Source organism: Mobula hypostoma, chromosome 5 (assembly GCF_963921235.1).
Source record: "Mobula hypostoma chromosome 5, sMobHyp1.1, whole genome shotgun sequence".
In the NCBI taxonomy this organism is placed as follows: domain Eukaryota; kingdom Metazoa; phylum Chordata; class Chondrichthyes; order Myliobatiformes; family Myliobatidae; genus Mobula; species Mobula hypostoma.
The window spans coordinates 114,414,384-114,431,660 of NC_086101.1; the positions used below are offsets into that span (position 1 = coordinate 114,414,384).

Here is a 17,277-nt window from a genome sequence, read left to right on the forward strand (position 1 = left end):
TGGCAATTCCACGCACAGGAACACAAGGGGCTGCAGAGAGTAGTGGGCTCTGTCATCAGACCTCCCCGCTACTGACAGCATCTGCAGAGTATGAAGTCCTAGAAAGTGGGTCCGTGGGTTATTGGAACACTTCGGTGATGTAGTGAGTGAAATTATCTCCTTTTGTTCAAGAGCCTGATGGTTGAGGGGTAGCATATTGATGCAGTTATAAAGAAGGCAAGACAGCAACTATACTTTAGGAGTTTGAAGAGATTCAACATGTCAACAAATACACTCAAAAACTTCTATAATTGTACCGTGGAGAGCATTCTGACAGGCTGCATCACTGTCTGGTATGGAGGGGCTACTGCACCGGACCAAAAGAAGCTGCAGAGGGTTGTAAATCTAGTCAGCTCCATCTTGGGTAATGGCCTGTAAAGTACCCGGACATCTTCAGGGAGCGATGTCTCAGAAAGGCAGCGACATTATTAAGGACCTCCAGCACCCAGGGCATGCCCTTTTCTCACTGTTACCGTCAGGTAGGAGGTACAGAAGCCTGAAGGCATACACTCAGCGATTCAGGAACAGCTTCTTCCCCTCTGCCATCCGATTCCTAAATGGACATTGAACTTGTGAACACTACCTCACTTTTGTAATATATATTATTTCTGTTTTTTGCATGATTTTTAATCTATTCAAAAACATGTACTGTAAATGATTTACTTATTTATTATTTTTTTCCTCTTCTATATTATGTATTGCATTGAACTGCGGCTGCTAAGTTAACAAATTTCACGATACATGCCGGTGATAATAAACCTGATTCTGATTCTGATCCTGAACATGCTGGCGTGAGTCCTGAAGTCCTGTACCACCTTCCCGATGGCATCAGCAAGAAGAGGGCATGATCTGGGTGGTGGGGGTCCCTGATAATGGATGCTGCTTTCCTGCAAAAATGCTTTGTGTAGATATGTTCTATGGTGGGTAGGGCTTTACCCATGATGGACTGGGCCGTATCCACTACCTTCAGCAGGATTTTCTGTCAAAGGGCATTTGCAAGAGTCCTTGGTGACATACTGAAAAAGGTGGCATGTATCCTCACCACGCGAGTCACATCATCTCCATGCACCCTGATCTAGCAGCTTTTTCCCTTTCAGATAACTAACCAGTTCCCCTTTGAATCTGGTTTTTCTGCTACTTCTAGCATTGCATCCCAGATCCAATTACCAGTGAAACGCCATTAATTCAGCACGGGGTTGTTCACAAATCCTGAGAGTCCAGCACCTGTCTCATTCAGTAATCTGGAATAATCGGGAGTCCAGAGTACATGGTGGGAGCTGACAGACTGGACCGTTGACTAGTGCGCAATCGAAGTTCCAGAACACCGGACATCGGGAATGTGTAGGTTTGTGACGAGGGTCCAGAGTGCTTGTATATTCCCTGCTTCTCGTGGAGTTCACTGGGAAAGTTATAGCATGTGAGCAAAACAGTAAAGTGAATGCTTTGGGTGAATAACAGGAGAAACATACAGTAATCTGGGAAATCTCATCCAGCACCTCCAAGTCCCTAGGGTGCTAGGTTATTGGACTTTTACCGTGCGTGCTATGGGAGGGGGGGGCAGAAAACAATATTCCTGTTAGTCTTGGTTCTTTTGCCAATCACACATTCATGATCCCCTTCCTGCCAATGCCGACAGTTTTACTGTTTGCTATTTACTTTATAATTTTAATTATTTTTGTTGAGTCAGTTTGCAACTTCCTCTGTTCAAAGGAAAACAACACAGTTTCTTTACTCCCTGCGCCAAACTAAGGTTCCTCATCCTTGGAGTGATTTTGTTAAACTCTTCCACCACCTCCTTGGCAAAGCACATATGCATGATTCAAAATGTGTTGCTTCGAACGCCACACATTACTATGAGGTGGCACTGTAGTGTGGTAGTTAGCAGAACACTTTACAGCACAGGCGACCTGGGTTCAATTTCCACCACTGTCCGTAAGGAGTTTGTACAGCTGTGGTTTCCATTTGGGTTAATTGGTCATTGTAAATTGTCCAGTGATTAGGCCAGGATTAAATCGGGCGATTGCTGGGCAGCGTGGCTCAAGGAGCCAGAAGAGTCGATTCTGCCCTGTACCTCAATAAACAAAAATTACTCTTGTTGCAGCCAAACCAGTATTTTATAGACATTCATTATGATTTGTTTGCCATCAGGATGCTCTTTATCAATTACAGCTCAGCCTTTAGCACCATCATCCACTCAAAACTCATCAACTCCAAGACCTAAGCCTCAATACCCTCTTCTGCCCAAAACTTGTAGACCCAGTCAATTCAGATTTGCAAAAACATCTCCACAGTCTCCATCAGTACAGGTGCACCACAGAAATGTGTACTTAGCCCCCGCTCTACTCGTTTACACCAATGACTGTGTGGATAAGTACAACTCCAACACCTGATTGTGGATAAGTACAGCTCCAACAACTGACCAAGAACCTGATTGTAGATTTCAGACATCCATGAGTCTGTAATCTTTGGAGGGTCAGTAACTTTAAATTCCCGGGTGTCATTATTTCAGAGGACCTGTCTCGGACCCATCATATAAATATTATTGTGAAGAAAGCACAATGGGGCCTTTACTTCCTCAGGAGTCTGTGGCAGTTCGGGATGTCATTGAAGACCTTGGCAAACGTCTATGGATGTCTGGTGGAAAGTATGCTGCTGTCTGCATTACAGCCTGGTATGGGAACATCAATGCCTTTGAGCAGGAAATCCTACATTAGCTGGTGGACTCGGCCCAGTACATCATGGGTAAACCCTCCCAACTATTGAGCACATCCACTTGAAACGTTGCATAGAAAAGCAGCATCCATCATCAAAGATCCTCACCACCCAGGCCATGCTCTTTTCATGTAGCTGCCATCAGGTAGAAGATACAAGAGCCTCAGGACTCACACCACCAGGTTCAAGAACAATTACTACCCATCAACCATCAGGCTTTTGAACAAAAGAGGATGACTAGACTCATTTAAGGACTCTTTTGTATTATTATTTCATGCTCATTATTTATTGCTATTTATTTATATCTTCATTTGCATAGTTTGTTTACATTTACTGTTCTATAGATTTGTTAAGTATGCCCACAGAAAAAGAATCTCAGGGTTGTATGTGGTGACATGCATGTACTCTGATAATTAATTTTACTTTGAACTTTGATCTCTTTGTTATTAAAGCCTGGAATAAGCATGTCATTTTAGCTATTTCCTCAAACTGCCCTACAATTTTCAACAATTTATTTACATAAGCCCACAGGTGTCACACTGATAATTGTGCCCACTAGTTCTCGTTAAAACGTCTCAAGTTAGTTGGATGCAATTTATTATTAAAAAATATATTCTGACTTTCTCTAATCAATTCAAACTTGTCTACCCTCTGCCCTTTCTAGGTATTCTCTATTTATTGTGTATTATCGCTCTTTCGCTGGCTGCGTCCTAAATGAAAAACAAGCTTTGGCTGGAGAAGGGCAAGTATACCCCTGTGCCTTATTAACCATCGAACCATTATATTCAAGAGGGATTTAAGAACATGCACTCCAAGATCCATTTTCCTCCACATTATCGGTATTCTGCCATCTATTGTGCATTTGTTTTGTTTCAGTTCCTTGCATTTCTCATAATTGAATTCCGTTAGCTGCTGCTTCCCTCTAATCCAGCCAATTATAGTCATAGAGCATTACAGCACAGAAACAGTTCCTCTGGCCCAATCTAGTCCATGGTAAACTCTTACTCTGCCTAATCCCAGCGACCTGCATCCCATACCCCTCCCATCCATGTACCTATCCAAACTTCTCTTAAATGTTGCAACCAGAGCCACATCCACCGCTCCCATTGGCAGTTTGTTCCACATTCTTTTTTTCCCGTAACTCAAGTTTTTTTCCTCACTGTTGATGACATTGACAATTTTGACATCATTGGTGAACCTTACCATCTATGATGACTACATTAAGTTCCCAGTAATTAACATATATCACAAAAAGGAGAGGGAGCCTGTGGAACTAAGTTGCATGAAGCTCTCTGAACTTGCCCTTTGTGCTCTCCCAGTGGGCCCATTTTTAATGCAATTTAGTACTTTCCTTTGGGTGTCATTTTTTCTCCCTGATAACTTGTCCATCACTAATTTTGGGCTGTCTAGTTTTTTTTATACTTGATCTATTTATTCCCCCTTTTTTAAATATCTCCCAGTCCTCATCTGAAACCAAAGATTAGCAAACAGATATGTTTCCTCCCTTGTTCTTTTATGTGAGACTGTTTATTGACTACAATTCCACCTTCAGTACTATAATTCCAAGCAAACTCGTCTCCAAACATTTAAACCTGGGACTCACCACTTCCCTTTGCAACTGGATTCTTGATTTCCTGACCAACAGACCACGGTCAGTATGGATAGGTAGTGGCAGCTCTGCCGTGATTCTCCTCAGCACTGGGGATACCCGACAACACTGTGTCCTCAGACCCCGAGTCTACCTGTCCATACTGAACATTCACTACTGGGTGGCCAGATTCATCTCTAACTCCATCCAACAGGGTTCCCAACCTGGGGTCCACAGGCCCCTTGCTTAATGGTGTTGGTCCATGGTATAAAAACCCCTGATCTGCAGGTTAGCTGATAATACCGCCAATAGTGGGCCGTATCTCAAACAACGATGAGTCTCAGTACAGGAGGGAGACAGAGAGCTTAGTAACATGGTGTCATGACAACAACATTTCCTCTGATGTCAGCAAAACTAAAGAACTGGTCATTGACTTCTGGAAGGTGGGAGGCGATGTACATCCTCCTGTTTACATCCACAGTGCGGAGATTGAGAGGGTTGGAGGTTTCAAGTTCCTGGTAGTGAACATCACCAATAGGCTGTCCTGATCCAACCACATTGATGCCACAGCCCAGAAAGCTCACCAGCACCTCTATTTCCTCAGGAGGCTACAGAAATTTGACATGTCCCCTTTGACCCCCCCCCCACCAATTTTTATCAATGCACCATAGAAAGCATCCTATACAGATGGCGACTGCTATGCCTATGCCCTTGACCACAAGAAGCAGCAGAGTCATGGACGTGACTCAGCACATCACAGAAACCAGATTTCCCCTCCATGGAACCTATCTACACTTCCCACTGCCTCAGTAAAGCTGCCAAATAATCAAAGATCAGACACACTGTGAACATCAACAAGAGGAAATCTGCAGATGCTGGAAATTCAAGCAACACACACAAAATGCTGGTGGAATGCAGCAGGCCAGGCAGCATCTATAGGAAGAAGTACAGTCGACGTTTCGGGTCGAGACCCTTCGTCAGGACTAACTGAAAGAAGAGATAGTAAGAGATTTGAAAGTGGGAGGGGGAGATCTGAAATGATAGGAGAAGACAGGAGGAGGAGGGATGGAGCTAAGAGCTGGAAAGTTGATTGGCAAAAGGGATACGAAGCTGGGGAAGGGAGAGCATCATGGGACAGGAGGCCTAAGGAGAAAGAACGGGGGAGGGGAGCCCAGAGGAAGATGGAGAGCAGGCAGGGAGTGATTGTGAGAGGGACAGAGGGAGAGACAAAAGGAAAAAATAATAATTAAATAAGGGGTGGGTTAAGAAGGGGAGGAGGGGCATTAATGGAAGTTAGAATAGTCAATGTTTATGCCATCAGGCTGGAGGCTACCCAGATGGAATATAAGGTGTTGTTCCTCCAACCTGAGTGTGGCTTCATCTTGACAGTAGAGGAGGTCGTGGATAGACATATCAGAATGGGACTGGGACGTGGAATTAAAATGTGTGGCCACTGGGAGATCCTGCTTTCTCTGGCAGACAGAGCGTAGGTGTTCAGCAAAATGGTCTCCCAGTCTGCGTCAAGTCTCGCCAATATATAGAAGGGAGCACCGGACGCAGTATATCACCCCAGCCGACTCACAGGTGAAGCGTTGCCTCACCTGGAAGGACTGTCTGGGGCCCTGAATGGTGGTGAGGAGGAAGTGTAAGGGCATGTGTAGCACTTGTTCTGCTTACAAGGATAAGTGCCGAGAGGGAGATCAGTGAGAAGGGATGGGGGGATGAATGGACAAGGAAGTCGCGGAGGAGGCGATCCCTGTGGAAAGCAGAGGGGAGGGAGGTGTGCTCGGTGATGGGATCCCGTTGGAGGTGGCGGAAGTTACGGATAATAATATGTTGGATCTGGAGGGTGGTAGGTGAGGACAAGGGGAACCCTATCCCTAGTGGGGTGGCGGGAGGATGGGGTGAGAGCAGATGTGCGTGAAATGGGAGAGATGCATTTCAGAGCAGAGTTGATGGTGGAGGAAGGGAAGCCCCTTTCTTTAAAAAAGGAGGACATCTCCCTTGTCCTGGAATGAAAAGCCTCATCCTGAGAGCAGATGCGGCGGAGACGGAGGAATTATGAGAAGGGGATGGCATTTTTGCAAGAGACAGGGTAAGAAGAGGAATAGTCCAGGTAGCTGTGAGAGTCCATAGGCTTATAGTAGACATCAGTCGATAAGCTGTCTCCAGAGACAGAGACAGAAAGATCAAGAAAGGGGAGGGAGATGTTGGAAATGGACCAGGTAAACTTGAGGGCAGGATGAACATGCTCTCTTTTCTCCTCTCCCATTGGGCAGAGGATACAAAAGTCTAAACGCACGTACAGCAGGCACTAGGACAGCTTCTATCCTGCCGTTATCAGGTGACAATAAGATGGGCACTTGACTTCACAATCTACTCTGTTATGACCTTGCTCCTTATTTCTACTTGTACGATACTTTATCTGTACTGCAATACTTTATCGTGCATTCTGTTATCAATGTACCATTGCAATGAGACAATTTGTACATACAGTACACAAGACAAGTTTTTCACTGTACCTCAGGAAGTATATGTGGGGAGGGGGTGGAATAAACAGTTGACATTTCGAGTCAGTGAGCCCTGATGAAGGGTCTTGGCCTGAAACATTGACTGTTTATTTACCTCTATTGATGCTGCCTGGCTTGTTAAGATCCCCCAGCAGTTTGTGTGCGTTCCTCAGGTCAGAAGTTGGTTACTGATGCCCTAGGCTTTTCCACCACTGACAAAGCACATCAAGAGCCAGATAAGATAACAGCAAGAACACTCAGCAGATCACACAGAGTCTGTGGATAAAGAAAAAGAGTTCATCATCAGGTCTTTTGGAAAACTCCATTTGCCTGGATGTGATCATCCAGGACTAAGCTATCCATTTGATTGACATATTGTCCACCATTCCTGTGCATTAATTTGCTCTGTCATTGCTGTACTGTCTACCATCTGTGATACACTGCATGTGCTTAACTTTACTGACAGCACCTCCCTAACCTGCAGCTTCCAAAACAAAACAAGTACATCATTTGCATGGGAACACCAGGTTGCCCTCAAAACCACATATTATGATGACTGAGAAACGTATTGCCATCTCTGTGGCAATGACATCCTCCTTGGTGGATCACACCAAGACTGGGGGTGTAGTGGACATTGAGGAAGGGTATTAAAGCTTGCAGTGGGATCTAGACCAGCAGAAAAAAAATTGGGTTAAAAAAATGGCAGGTAAAATTTAAGCAACACACATCAAAGTTGCTGGTGAACGCAGCAGGCCAGGCAGCATCTCTAGGAAGAAGTACAGTTGACGTTTTGGGCCGAGACCCTTCGTCAGGACTGCAGATTTGGAGGTGTAGTGGAAATCTGCAGATTTTCTCATGTTTGCAAGCTGAAATTCAATGCAGACAACGTGTGAGGTGCTGCACTTCAATAGGACCAACGAGGATAAGAGTTACATAGTGAAAGGTAGGGCACTGAGGAGTGCGGTGGAACAGAAGGGAATACAAATTCATAATTTATTGAAAGTGGCGTCACAGGTAGATAGGATCATAAAGACAGCTTTTGGCACATTGGCCTTCATAAATCAAAGTAGTTGGGATGTTATGCTAAAGTTGTGTAAGGTGTCGTTGAGGCCAAATTTGGAGTATTGTGTCCAGTTCTGGTCACTTACCTACAGGAAAGATATTTGTCAGATTGAAAGAGTGCAGAGAAAGTTTTTAAGGATGTTGCCAGGTTTTAAGGATCTGTGTTACAGGAAAAGGTTGAACAGGTTAGGACTTTATTCCTTGGAGTGTGAGTGTGGGAGAAAAAGGGAAGATTTGATAGAGGTATACAAAATTATGAGGGGTATAGATAGGATCAATGCAAGCAGGCTTTTCCACTGAGGTTGGTTGGGACTACTACTAGAGGTGATGGGTTAAGGGTAAAAGGTGAAAGATTAAGAGAAACCTGAGGGGAAGGTATGGAGAGCTGTGGTCCAGGTGTAGGTCGATAGGATTTGGCAGAATAATCATTCGGCATGAACTATTTATTTTATTTAGTAGAGCAGCGTGGAATAGGCCCTTTGAGCCACGCTGCCAGCAGCCTCCAGTTTAACCCTAGCCTAATTAACATATCAATCCATGCGTCTTTGGACTGTGCGAGTAAACCAGAGAACCCGTTCCGTGGTGAGAACGTACAAGCTCCTTGTAGAGGATGCTGGAATTGAACTCCAAACTCCAGCACCCCGTGCTATAATGGCATCCGCTAACCGCTACACTACCATGCTGCCTGAAGAGCCTGCTCCTTTGCTGTGGTGCTCCATGACTCTATCAATCTTTGTCAGGTTCTGTAATTTCCCACTCAGTGGAGTTATACAGGCACCTTATCTAAGAGACTTGAGCCTTTTGGGGAAGTGGAGCAATACTTGTCCTCGAAGGCAGTCAGGTGTGGACAATATATTCCTGTCTTGCCACCTTCACCTACATCCTGAAAAGTAAATGGGTGGGGGGGCACAACTGGTGGCTCAGAACATTAAACTGGGACAGGAAGTGGTTTAATTAGGAGCTTGTCCGTTTGGTTGGGCTTATACTGCACTCTGGTCTTTGTTTCCCTGCAGGAGCTGCAAGAGGCTGCACGGCTGATGGGTGAACTGAACAAGAACCTTTCCTACTGGGCTGAGAAAACAGGGGATGTGGAGAAATTGGCCCAGGTCTGTGGCTGAAATTCATCCTATGTTGATTTGAATAATGATCCAAACAGTTCTATATAGACTCTGATAGTGTTTTGGTGATTGAAAATGTTTCATTGTCGAACATGTGTATCCTTAATGTAATCCACTTTTTACTCTTGAGCAGTGATGCTTGACTAGTGTGAGAATCTACTCAACACTGCACTGATTTAAGTTTTGAGAACCTGCCACTTAATTGGGTTAAGGTCTCATTTTGTCAGTAGTAACACATTGTGGGAATTTCCATTATCCCACGCCTGCCCCATTTTCTTTATCAATTCTCTGCACTTTGCCTTTAACTGAAAATTCTCAACCAGCCGTTTCACAATATCGTTATCAAAGATTGCGGGTCATGACCAAACCAAGGCAATTTCCAGAGAAACCCACTTCATGACACATTTACTGCTGTAAGCAACTCTCAATTAATATTGGCTTTGTTTGTCACTCGTACGTTGGAGCATATGGTGAGATGTGTCACTTAAATCAAATCAGCGAGGATTGTGCAGCTTGCAAGTGTCACCACAATTGTTCACCAACATAGCCTCCCCACAACTTACTGACCCTAACCCATATGTCTCTGGAATGTGGGAGGAAATCCACACGGTCATGGGGAGAAATGTACAAACTCCTTACAGACAGTGAAACACCATCTTTCAGCTTGTGCTGTAAAGTGTTGCGCTAATGTGCTGCCCTTCTCATTTCTGTTATCAGATGTTTTTATGGAGTGTAAAACCACTGTCCTTGAACGATATGTACACGTTTTCTCTGATGAAGACTATCCTGGGGGGGGGGGGGGAGGAATGTTCTGTTGTTTCTTTTCCTCTGCAAAAAAACTGGCCACTCAGATCTGATCCATTCAATCCATGAATGTGGCTTTATTGACCAGAGATCACTTAAATAAACGGTAACCAGTGGTTCTAAGGTAATTGGTAGACTTGAGGAAAGTGTTTTTGATCCCAAATATGCTAACAATCTGAACTTGCTACTTGAGACAGAAGCACATAACATTTAGAAAGTACTGAGACTGGTTTAAAGTGCTGTAACCTGTGTGTTTACAGGTTGAGAGTTATATCATGGGATTAGCCTATCTTGACCAGTATTAGATGGCCTCCATTCTGACGTAGAGATAAAAACACTAAGACTATAAATGAGTTTTGTTAATACTCCGCATTTTTATCAAAGTTTAATCCAATAGTGTTATGGATGTGCCTTATCAAAAAGATGAGCAGTTCAGGAAAGTGAAGCAATCTTTTGTAATATTGTTATTGAATACAAAAGTGGTGTATCTAACATGATCTTATCAGAATCAGTTTTGTATCACAGATATGTGTCATGAAATGTGTTGTTTTGTGGCAGCACTAAAGAACAATACATAATGTTCTCCTATATATTACATTAAGTATATGTACATATATGCCTGAGACTTTTGCACAGTACTGTATGTATAGTTACATACTCACTCAGTGGTACATCTGCGCATTAATGCAAACATCTAATCAGCCAATCATCTGGTAGCAACTCAATGCATTAAAGCTTGCAGGTATGGTCAAGAGTTCAGTTGTTGTTCAGACCAAACATCAGAATGGGGACAAAATGTGACCCAAGTGACTTTGACTGTGGAATGATTGTTGGTGCCAGATGGAGTGATTCGAGTATCTCAGACACTGCTGATCTCCTGGGATTTTCACAGTCTCTGGAGTTTACAGAGAATGGTGCAGTAACCAAACACAGCCAGTCGTGGCAGTTCTGTGGGTGAAAATGCCTTGCTACTGAGAGAGATCAGAGGAGAATGGCCAGAGTGGTTCAAGCTGACAGGAAAGCAACATAAACACGTTACAACAGTGGGGTGCAGAAGAGCATCTCTGAATGCACAACAGGTCAAACCTTGAAGTGGATGGGCTACAGCAGCAGAAGACCACACCGTACTCCACATAGTAAAGTAGCCACTGAGTGAGTGAGAGTGAGTGTGTGTGTAGTAGTAGCACAACATAGTGAGGTAGTGTTCATGGATTCTTACTTATCTTTTCTATTAGGTGTGGAGTATGTTTCAGAACAGACTGGCAACCATCGTGAGCTCACTGCCAAGTGCAACGAAGTAGGCTGATGGTCTTCAAAATTGAGTGTTTGTGATGTGGTCGAAGGATTGCAACTATGGGGAGAAGACCTGAGGTAGAGAAAGCAAACCTCTTGGAAACGTTTATTCACCTGTCTACACAACCATAGATTTTCACTTATCTATTTTTAAAAATCTTCAGCATCTTGTTCTGCTTACTTCAGTCATGGATGAATTTGCAGGGGAATGGAGTGCTTTGGGCTGAAGAGCTTCCTCTGTTATGGTATCCAGCACAACAAAAATGTTAATACATTATTCCAGGATCATGCGGATCACAAGCATTGAATGCCGTATCAGTTTATTTATCAGCATCAGCCCAGATCAGTGTTTGCAATAATAAAAAGCCTCTGGAGCAGATAGTTTTTCTGCCCCAGTTGCTGTGAAAGCTCGATGGATTTGAACACACTCTTAACAAAACTCAAAGCATTCATTCTTCCAATACATGCTGATACTCTGGGGTCTAATAAACTGTACATAAACTCTCAATCGTCTTCTCAGGCCCAATTTATTTTTACCAGGAAATTTCTGGATCATTTGCACTGAAACACTGCGAAACACATCACTTAATGTTGGCAAAACGCCTGCTTTGCTTGGCTGTGTGTTTACAGGGAGAAATGTCGGAAATCGAGGCATGACAATGTTATTTCTTGAAAACAATTTGTAGTGGGACTATAGAATCTCTACACATAGAACTTGAGCTGAGTTTTAATGAAACTATCCAGCTAATTTCTCCCTTCTGCTGCCACAGCTGTATGAAAGACACTTTTACTGTACCAGCTGCATCCTGTTGTATGGGTAGGAGGGGTAGGTTTGTTTCAGTTATTACTAATAATTGAAGGGCTATTTGGTCCTTTGCTGTTTAAAAGGCAATACTGAATGTGTTGGTAACTTGATACTTAAATAAATTAATCATCGCAAACTCGCATATCATTCTCTTTTAAAGTATTAGCTGATTTAGAAACTTATTTTTCACTCTGTTTTAAATTCACTTTTTTAAGACCTGCCTATTTCTGGCACAATTAAAACATGGAATTTTGCTTTTCTGTCGCAAGATAAATTCCAGCTACGTAAACATATCTTTCAGAAACAGGCTGTAGAGTAATTTCCCAAATTGAATTCTAGCCCAATCACAGGACAATTTTACAATGACCAATTAGCATACCAACCAGTACATCTTTGGACTGTGGGAAGAAACCAGAGCACCCTGAGGAAACCCATGCAGTCACAGGGAGAGCGTACAACCTCCTTACAGGCAGCAGTGGGAATTGAACCTGGGTCATCTGTGCTGTAAAGTACTGCTAACCATTACACTACTGTGCCACTTTAAGATTCTTCATTCCTGTTTCTGTAACAATATTGTTTTACCAGTCAGAGTTGTTAGCCCTAAGCTGACTCCCTAAACCTGGAGGACCGGTGGACCACTCTTAGTCTGGCCTCTACCCTTTGATCTGTTTGACATGGGTGACCCTACCAAGAGCCAGAGCACTGACTCCAGCCAACACAGCTCTCTGGGTCATTGAGGCCTGCAAGCCTCCAAACCCCACTACGTTGTGTGTGTGTGTGTGTGTGTGTGTGTGTGTATAAGCCTCCAAACCCCACTATATATATATATAGTGGGGTTTGGAGGCTTATACATATATATACATACACACACACATACATACATACATATACACACACTACGTATAGACTCACTCTACTGTTGTCACAAAACATTTCATATCAGGTAAGTCAATGATAATAAAAATGATCTGGAATCTCTTTTCTCACTCCCAGGAGCTAGCTGTTGCCTTCTCTACTCTTGCTGGTATTTAAACCTCCATTTATTTTCTTTTTTCTTCTCTCCCCCCTCCCCCCCCCCCAAACACCTTACTCTCATTGATCTTGGCCTCTTAAATCATAATCTTCCTAGATTTTATTACCAAGCAACCACCCAACTTAGGATGGGCAATGCTGCCTTAGTGGGGGTTGGGGAATATTAAGAAAGTGCAATACCCATTAGCTCCAAACAGAAGGCACAATCCTTTGACACCATCATATTTCCATCCTTAATGTATGAACCCCCAGTACATCCAAAGTCCAGGGCCTTTGGTATTTCTCCTTCCTAGGACCACCTTCTAAAGTTCTAAGATCTTGCAGTCTCATTTTTATTATCCAAAAACCTTGGGAGTCCTGTAAAATCATGCCATTACCGTGTACCACAGAGCTATTTGTCTCTGGCAACCAAAGGCAGATACTCAGATCACCCCACTTTCAGCTTTTGGTCTTACACATTGTTGCTCAAGGGCTCATCCAGGTGCCTTTTAAATGTAACAGAGGATTTTTGTCCTCCTTCTTCTCTTCAAATCCCCACTACACCAGGGATGAAAAGATGATTTCAACTCCTCTTTTAAATTTATATCCCTAATTAAAGAACTTCCTGTAGAGACAACTAGTTTCTGCTTATTCACTTCAGCCTTTCATCATTTTGTACATCTCAATTAAATTTCCTCATAGCCTCCTGTTTTCCACAGAATAAATTAACTAGTCTCTCCTCATTACATCCTCTGAAATCCCTCGAGTTACTGCATCCTTCTGTAGTATGACATCCAGAACTGTACAAATAGCTGTGGATTAACTGTTTTAAACAGTTTGGGCATGACTTCCCTATGATTGAATAGGTAAACACAAGTATTTTGTATGCTACCTTAATCACTGTCATAACTTCAAATTCAATTTAATATCAGAGAATGTATACAGTACATATCTGAAATCCTTACTCTTTGCAGACATCCATGAGCGAAAAACACAAAGAATAAAGGATAGAATTAGTCGAACCCCAAAGCCCCCCCCATACAAAGAATAAAGGATAGAATTACAGTGAAACCCCAAAGTCCCCCTCACACACAAAGAATAAAGGATAGAATTACAGTGAAACCCCAAAGCCCCCCTCACACACAAAGAATAAAGGATAGAATTATAGTAGAATGCCAAAGCCCCCCCACACACACACACGCAGCAACAAAAGCATAAACCCTCCCCCATTTGCTCCAGCAAAAGCATTAACCACCACCACCCGCAACACGCAATAGCAAAGTCCCCAGAGATCATGATCTACAAGAGTCCATCAAAAACTACAGGCACTCAGAGATCTATTGCCCCTGCCACAGCGTGAGGAGAAACCAACAGCTCACTGTTTCAATGTTACAATCTGCCCTGTCGCTTGTCCTACCTCATGGATCAAGGTAATATCTTGGTTCCTCAACCAAGTGTTCCTTCATCTTGGTTTTACCTAAATTCTCTGGTTTGCATTCAATTTGCAACATCTGTGCCAACTCTTCAGTCGGCATGACTCTTTCTGAAGCCCTGACCTTTCCTCCTCCATGTTTTGTGCAGGTGCTCTGATTTCCTCCCATACTCCAATGATGTATAGGTTAGTTAGTTGTGTGCATGCTACATTAGCACCAGACACCTAGCAACACTTGCAGGCTATCCCCAACCTATCACAAGCAGAGACTCAAACAATTCACTCTTTTTCAGCATTTCACTGTTGAATACATTGAGAATACCTTCAATCCTCTTTGCTGCTGCCTCCATTAATTTGATTATTCATATGGCCTTTTTAGTTTGTCTCCCTCTTGCTAGATGAAGTGGGGAGGAGATGGTACACTCCCAGTTATGACTTTCCCTTTATTTCTCATTTCAACCCATAGTCTAATTTGAGCTTCCTAGTAGATCATCTATCTTCTCAGTTGTACCTACTACCTAAATCAACATTGATGGATCTTGCAGAGTGAACCTCCTCTACTACCCTCTGGACTAATGTTACACTAGAAGGCATCAGGCACTTGTTGCCCCAGTAAATGCATCTTTCACTGTAAATGCCCAATTCCTCTGCACCTCTCTTTCACGTTACAATGACCCTTCATCTCCTTAAACAGAGACCTTAACCTCATTCTCCTACATCTGGCTCTGATACTGAACATCTTCTCCTTTGACTCCATTCACTTTAAGATCTGAAGTTAGCTGTATGGATGACAAGTAAAAGTTTTCACTGCACCTTGGTACATGTGATAATAAGCTCACTGGAATTGAGCTCAATTGACTATTTCTTACATCCTTCACTTACCCAAGTAAAAAAAATCTTTGTTACATCTGTCTAAATGTGAAATGTGCAATGTATAGTACAATTTATTATAAATTACAACAGGACCATCAATATAACAGAAATACAGTTGTGTCAGCATAAATTAAGTAGTCAGATGGAAGAAGCTGTCCTGGAGTCTGTTGGTCCTGGCTTTTATGCCTCAGTACAGTTCCCTGGATGGTAGCAGCTGGAACAGTTTGTGGCTGGGGTGACTCAGGTGTCCAGTGATCCTTCAGGCTCTTTTTACACATCTTTGTAAATTTCCTAAATAGTGGGAAGTTCACTTCTGCAGCCGTGCTGTCCACACCACTCACTGCAGAGTCCTATAATGAGGGAAGTACAGATCCCATACCAGGCAGTGATGCAGCCAGTCAGGTTGCTCTCAATTGTGCCTCTATAGAAAGTTTTTAGGATTCGGTCTGAGGTGAAAGAGGAGCTGTTGTGCCTTTTTCACCACACAGCCAGTATGTACAGACAATGTGTGATCCTGGGTGATGTTTACACTGAGGAACTTAAAGCTGTTCACTCTCTCAACCTCAGATCTAACTGTCAGTAGGGGTTAGCCTGTCTCCATTCCTCCTGACGAAGTTAGTCCTGACGAAGGGTCTCAGCCTGAAACGTCAACTGCACCTCTTCCTACAGATGCTGCCTGGCCTGCTGCGTTCACCAGCAACTTTGATGTGTGTTGCTTGAATTTCCAGCATCTGCAGAATTCCTGTTGTTTCCATTCCTCCTGTAGTCCACAAGCAGCTCCTTTGTTTTTATGACATTGAGGGAGAGGTTTTCTTGACACCATTATGTCAAGGTGATGACTTCTCTGAAGGCAGCTTTATTATTAATTGAGATTAGGCCAATCATTGTAGTGACATCAGCAAATTTAACTGGCAGATTGGAGCTGTTGGTGGCAACACAGTCACAGGTGTACAGAGAGTAAAGGAGGGGGGCTTAGTACACAGCCCTGAGGGGCACCTGTGTTAAGGGTCACAGGGCAGAGGTGAGGGATCCCACTCTTACCACCTGCCAGCAATCTGACAGGAAGTCCAGGATCCACCTACACAAGTCAGGGTGAAGGCCAATTACTTACCTATTTAATTAGCAAGCATATCAGTTGCAAACCATGTACAATACTGTACAAAGGTATTAGGTGCATATAGTTAGGGTACCCAAGACTTTTGCACAGTACTGTAGTTTTATGTATTGTGTTGTACTGCTGTTACAAAAAGATCATGACATGTGAGTAATCATAAACCTGATATAGATGTGGGGCACTATTGTGGACTGAGAGTGGGAAGGGAGAGGGAGTGGGAAGCACCAGAGACACATTCTGTAACTATCAATAAACCAATTGTTTGGATCAAATGCACCTCAGGGTTGGGTATGTCTGCACCAATGTCACTCCCTGTCCCCAGCACTCCTTCTCAGCCACCTGTCTCACATGCTCCACCCTCACCCTTTCCAACATCCTTTGTTCCTGCCAGATTTACAAACTCACTCTGCTCTACACTGACAAATACAGTATGTGCAAAAGTCTGCAGCACCCTAGCTATACATGTGCTTAAGACTTTTGCACAATACTGTAGGTCAAAGCCTCTCTTTAGTCAAATACATGGAATACTCATTATTTTAATCTTACAAGGCTCCTCTCTTACCTTGTTCTGCAGTTTATCAATGGCCTTATCATGAACGAACACCTCCCCCCAGCCCCCAGAGGGACTCAGCAGGTCAGACCTAATCATTGGGGTAGAGGAATGAACAGTTGATGTTTTGGTCTGAATCCCAAAGACAGCCAATTTCTTTTTCCCAGGGTAGAAATGTCTAACATCAGAGCATTTAGGATGAGAAGAGGTGGGTTTGGGGAGAAGGTTTGTGCAGCATTTTTTTTGCATAATGTTGGATGTTAGGAGTGTGCTGGCAGGGATAGATGAAAGTCAGGGACTTTGATCAGAGGAAGAGGAGGGATACATCAGGTATAACAGCTGGGATCAAGGATGCTTAAGGCAGAA

At 43.3% G+C, this 17,277-nt stretch overlaps 1 protein-coding gene across 1 annotated transcript in view; it reads left to right on the plus strand.

Annotated features, from left to right (window-relative positions):
• Nucleotides 1-12,718, plus strand: part of ppp1r35 (protein phosphatase 1, regulatory subunit 35) — a 32,637-nt gene extending 19,919 nt beyond the window's left edge. The window contains exons 6-7 of the mRNA XM_063048817.1: nt 8,925-9,017; nt 11,069-12,718. Coding sequence (XP_062904887.1) covers nt 8,925-9,017; nt 11,069-11,134 — 159 coding nt within the window. The 3' untranslated portion in view covers nt 11,135-12,718. The remainder of the gene's footprint in view (nt 1-8,924; nt 9,018-11,068) is intronic.
• Nucleotides 12,719-17,277: the final 4,559 nt, after the last annotated feature.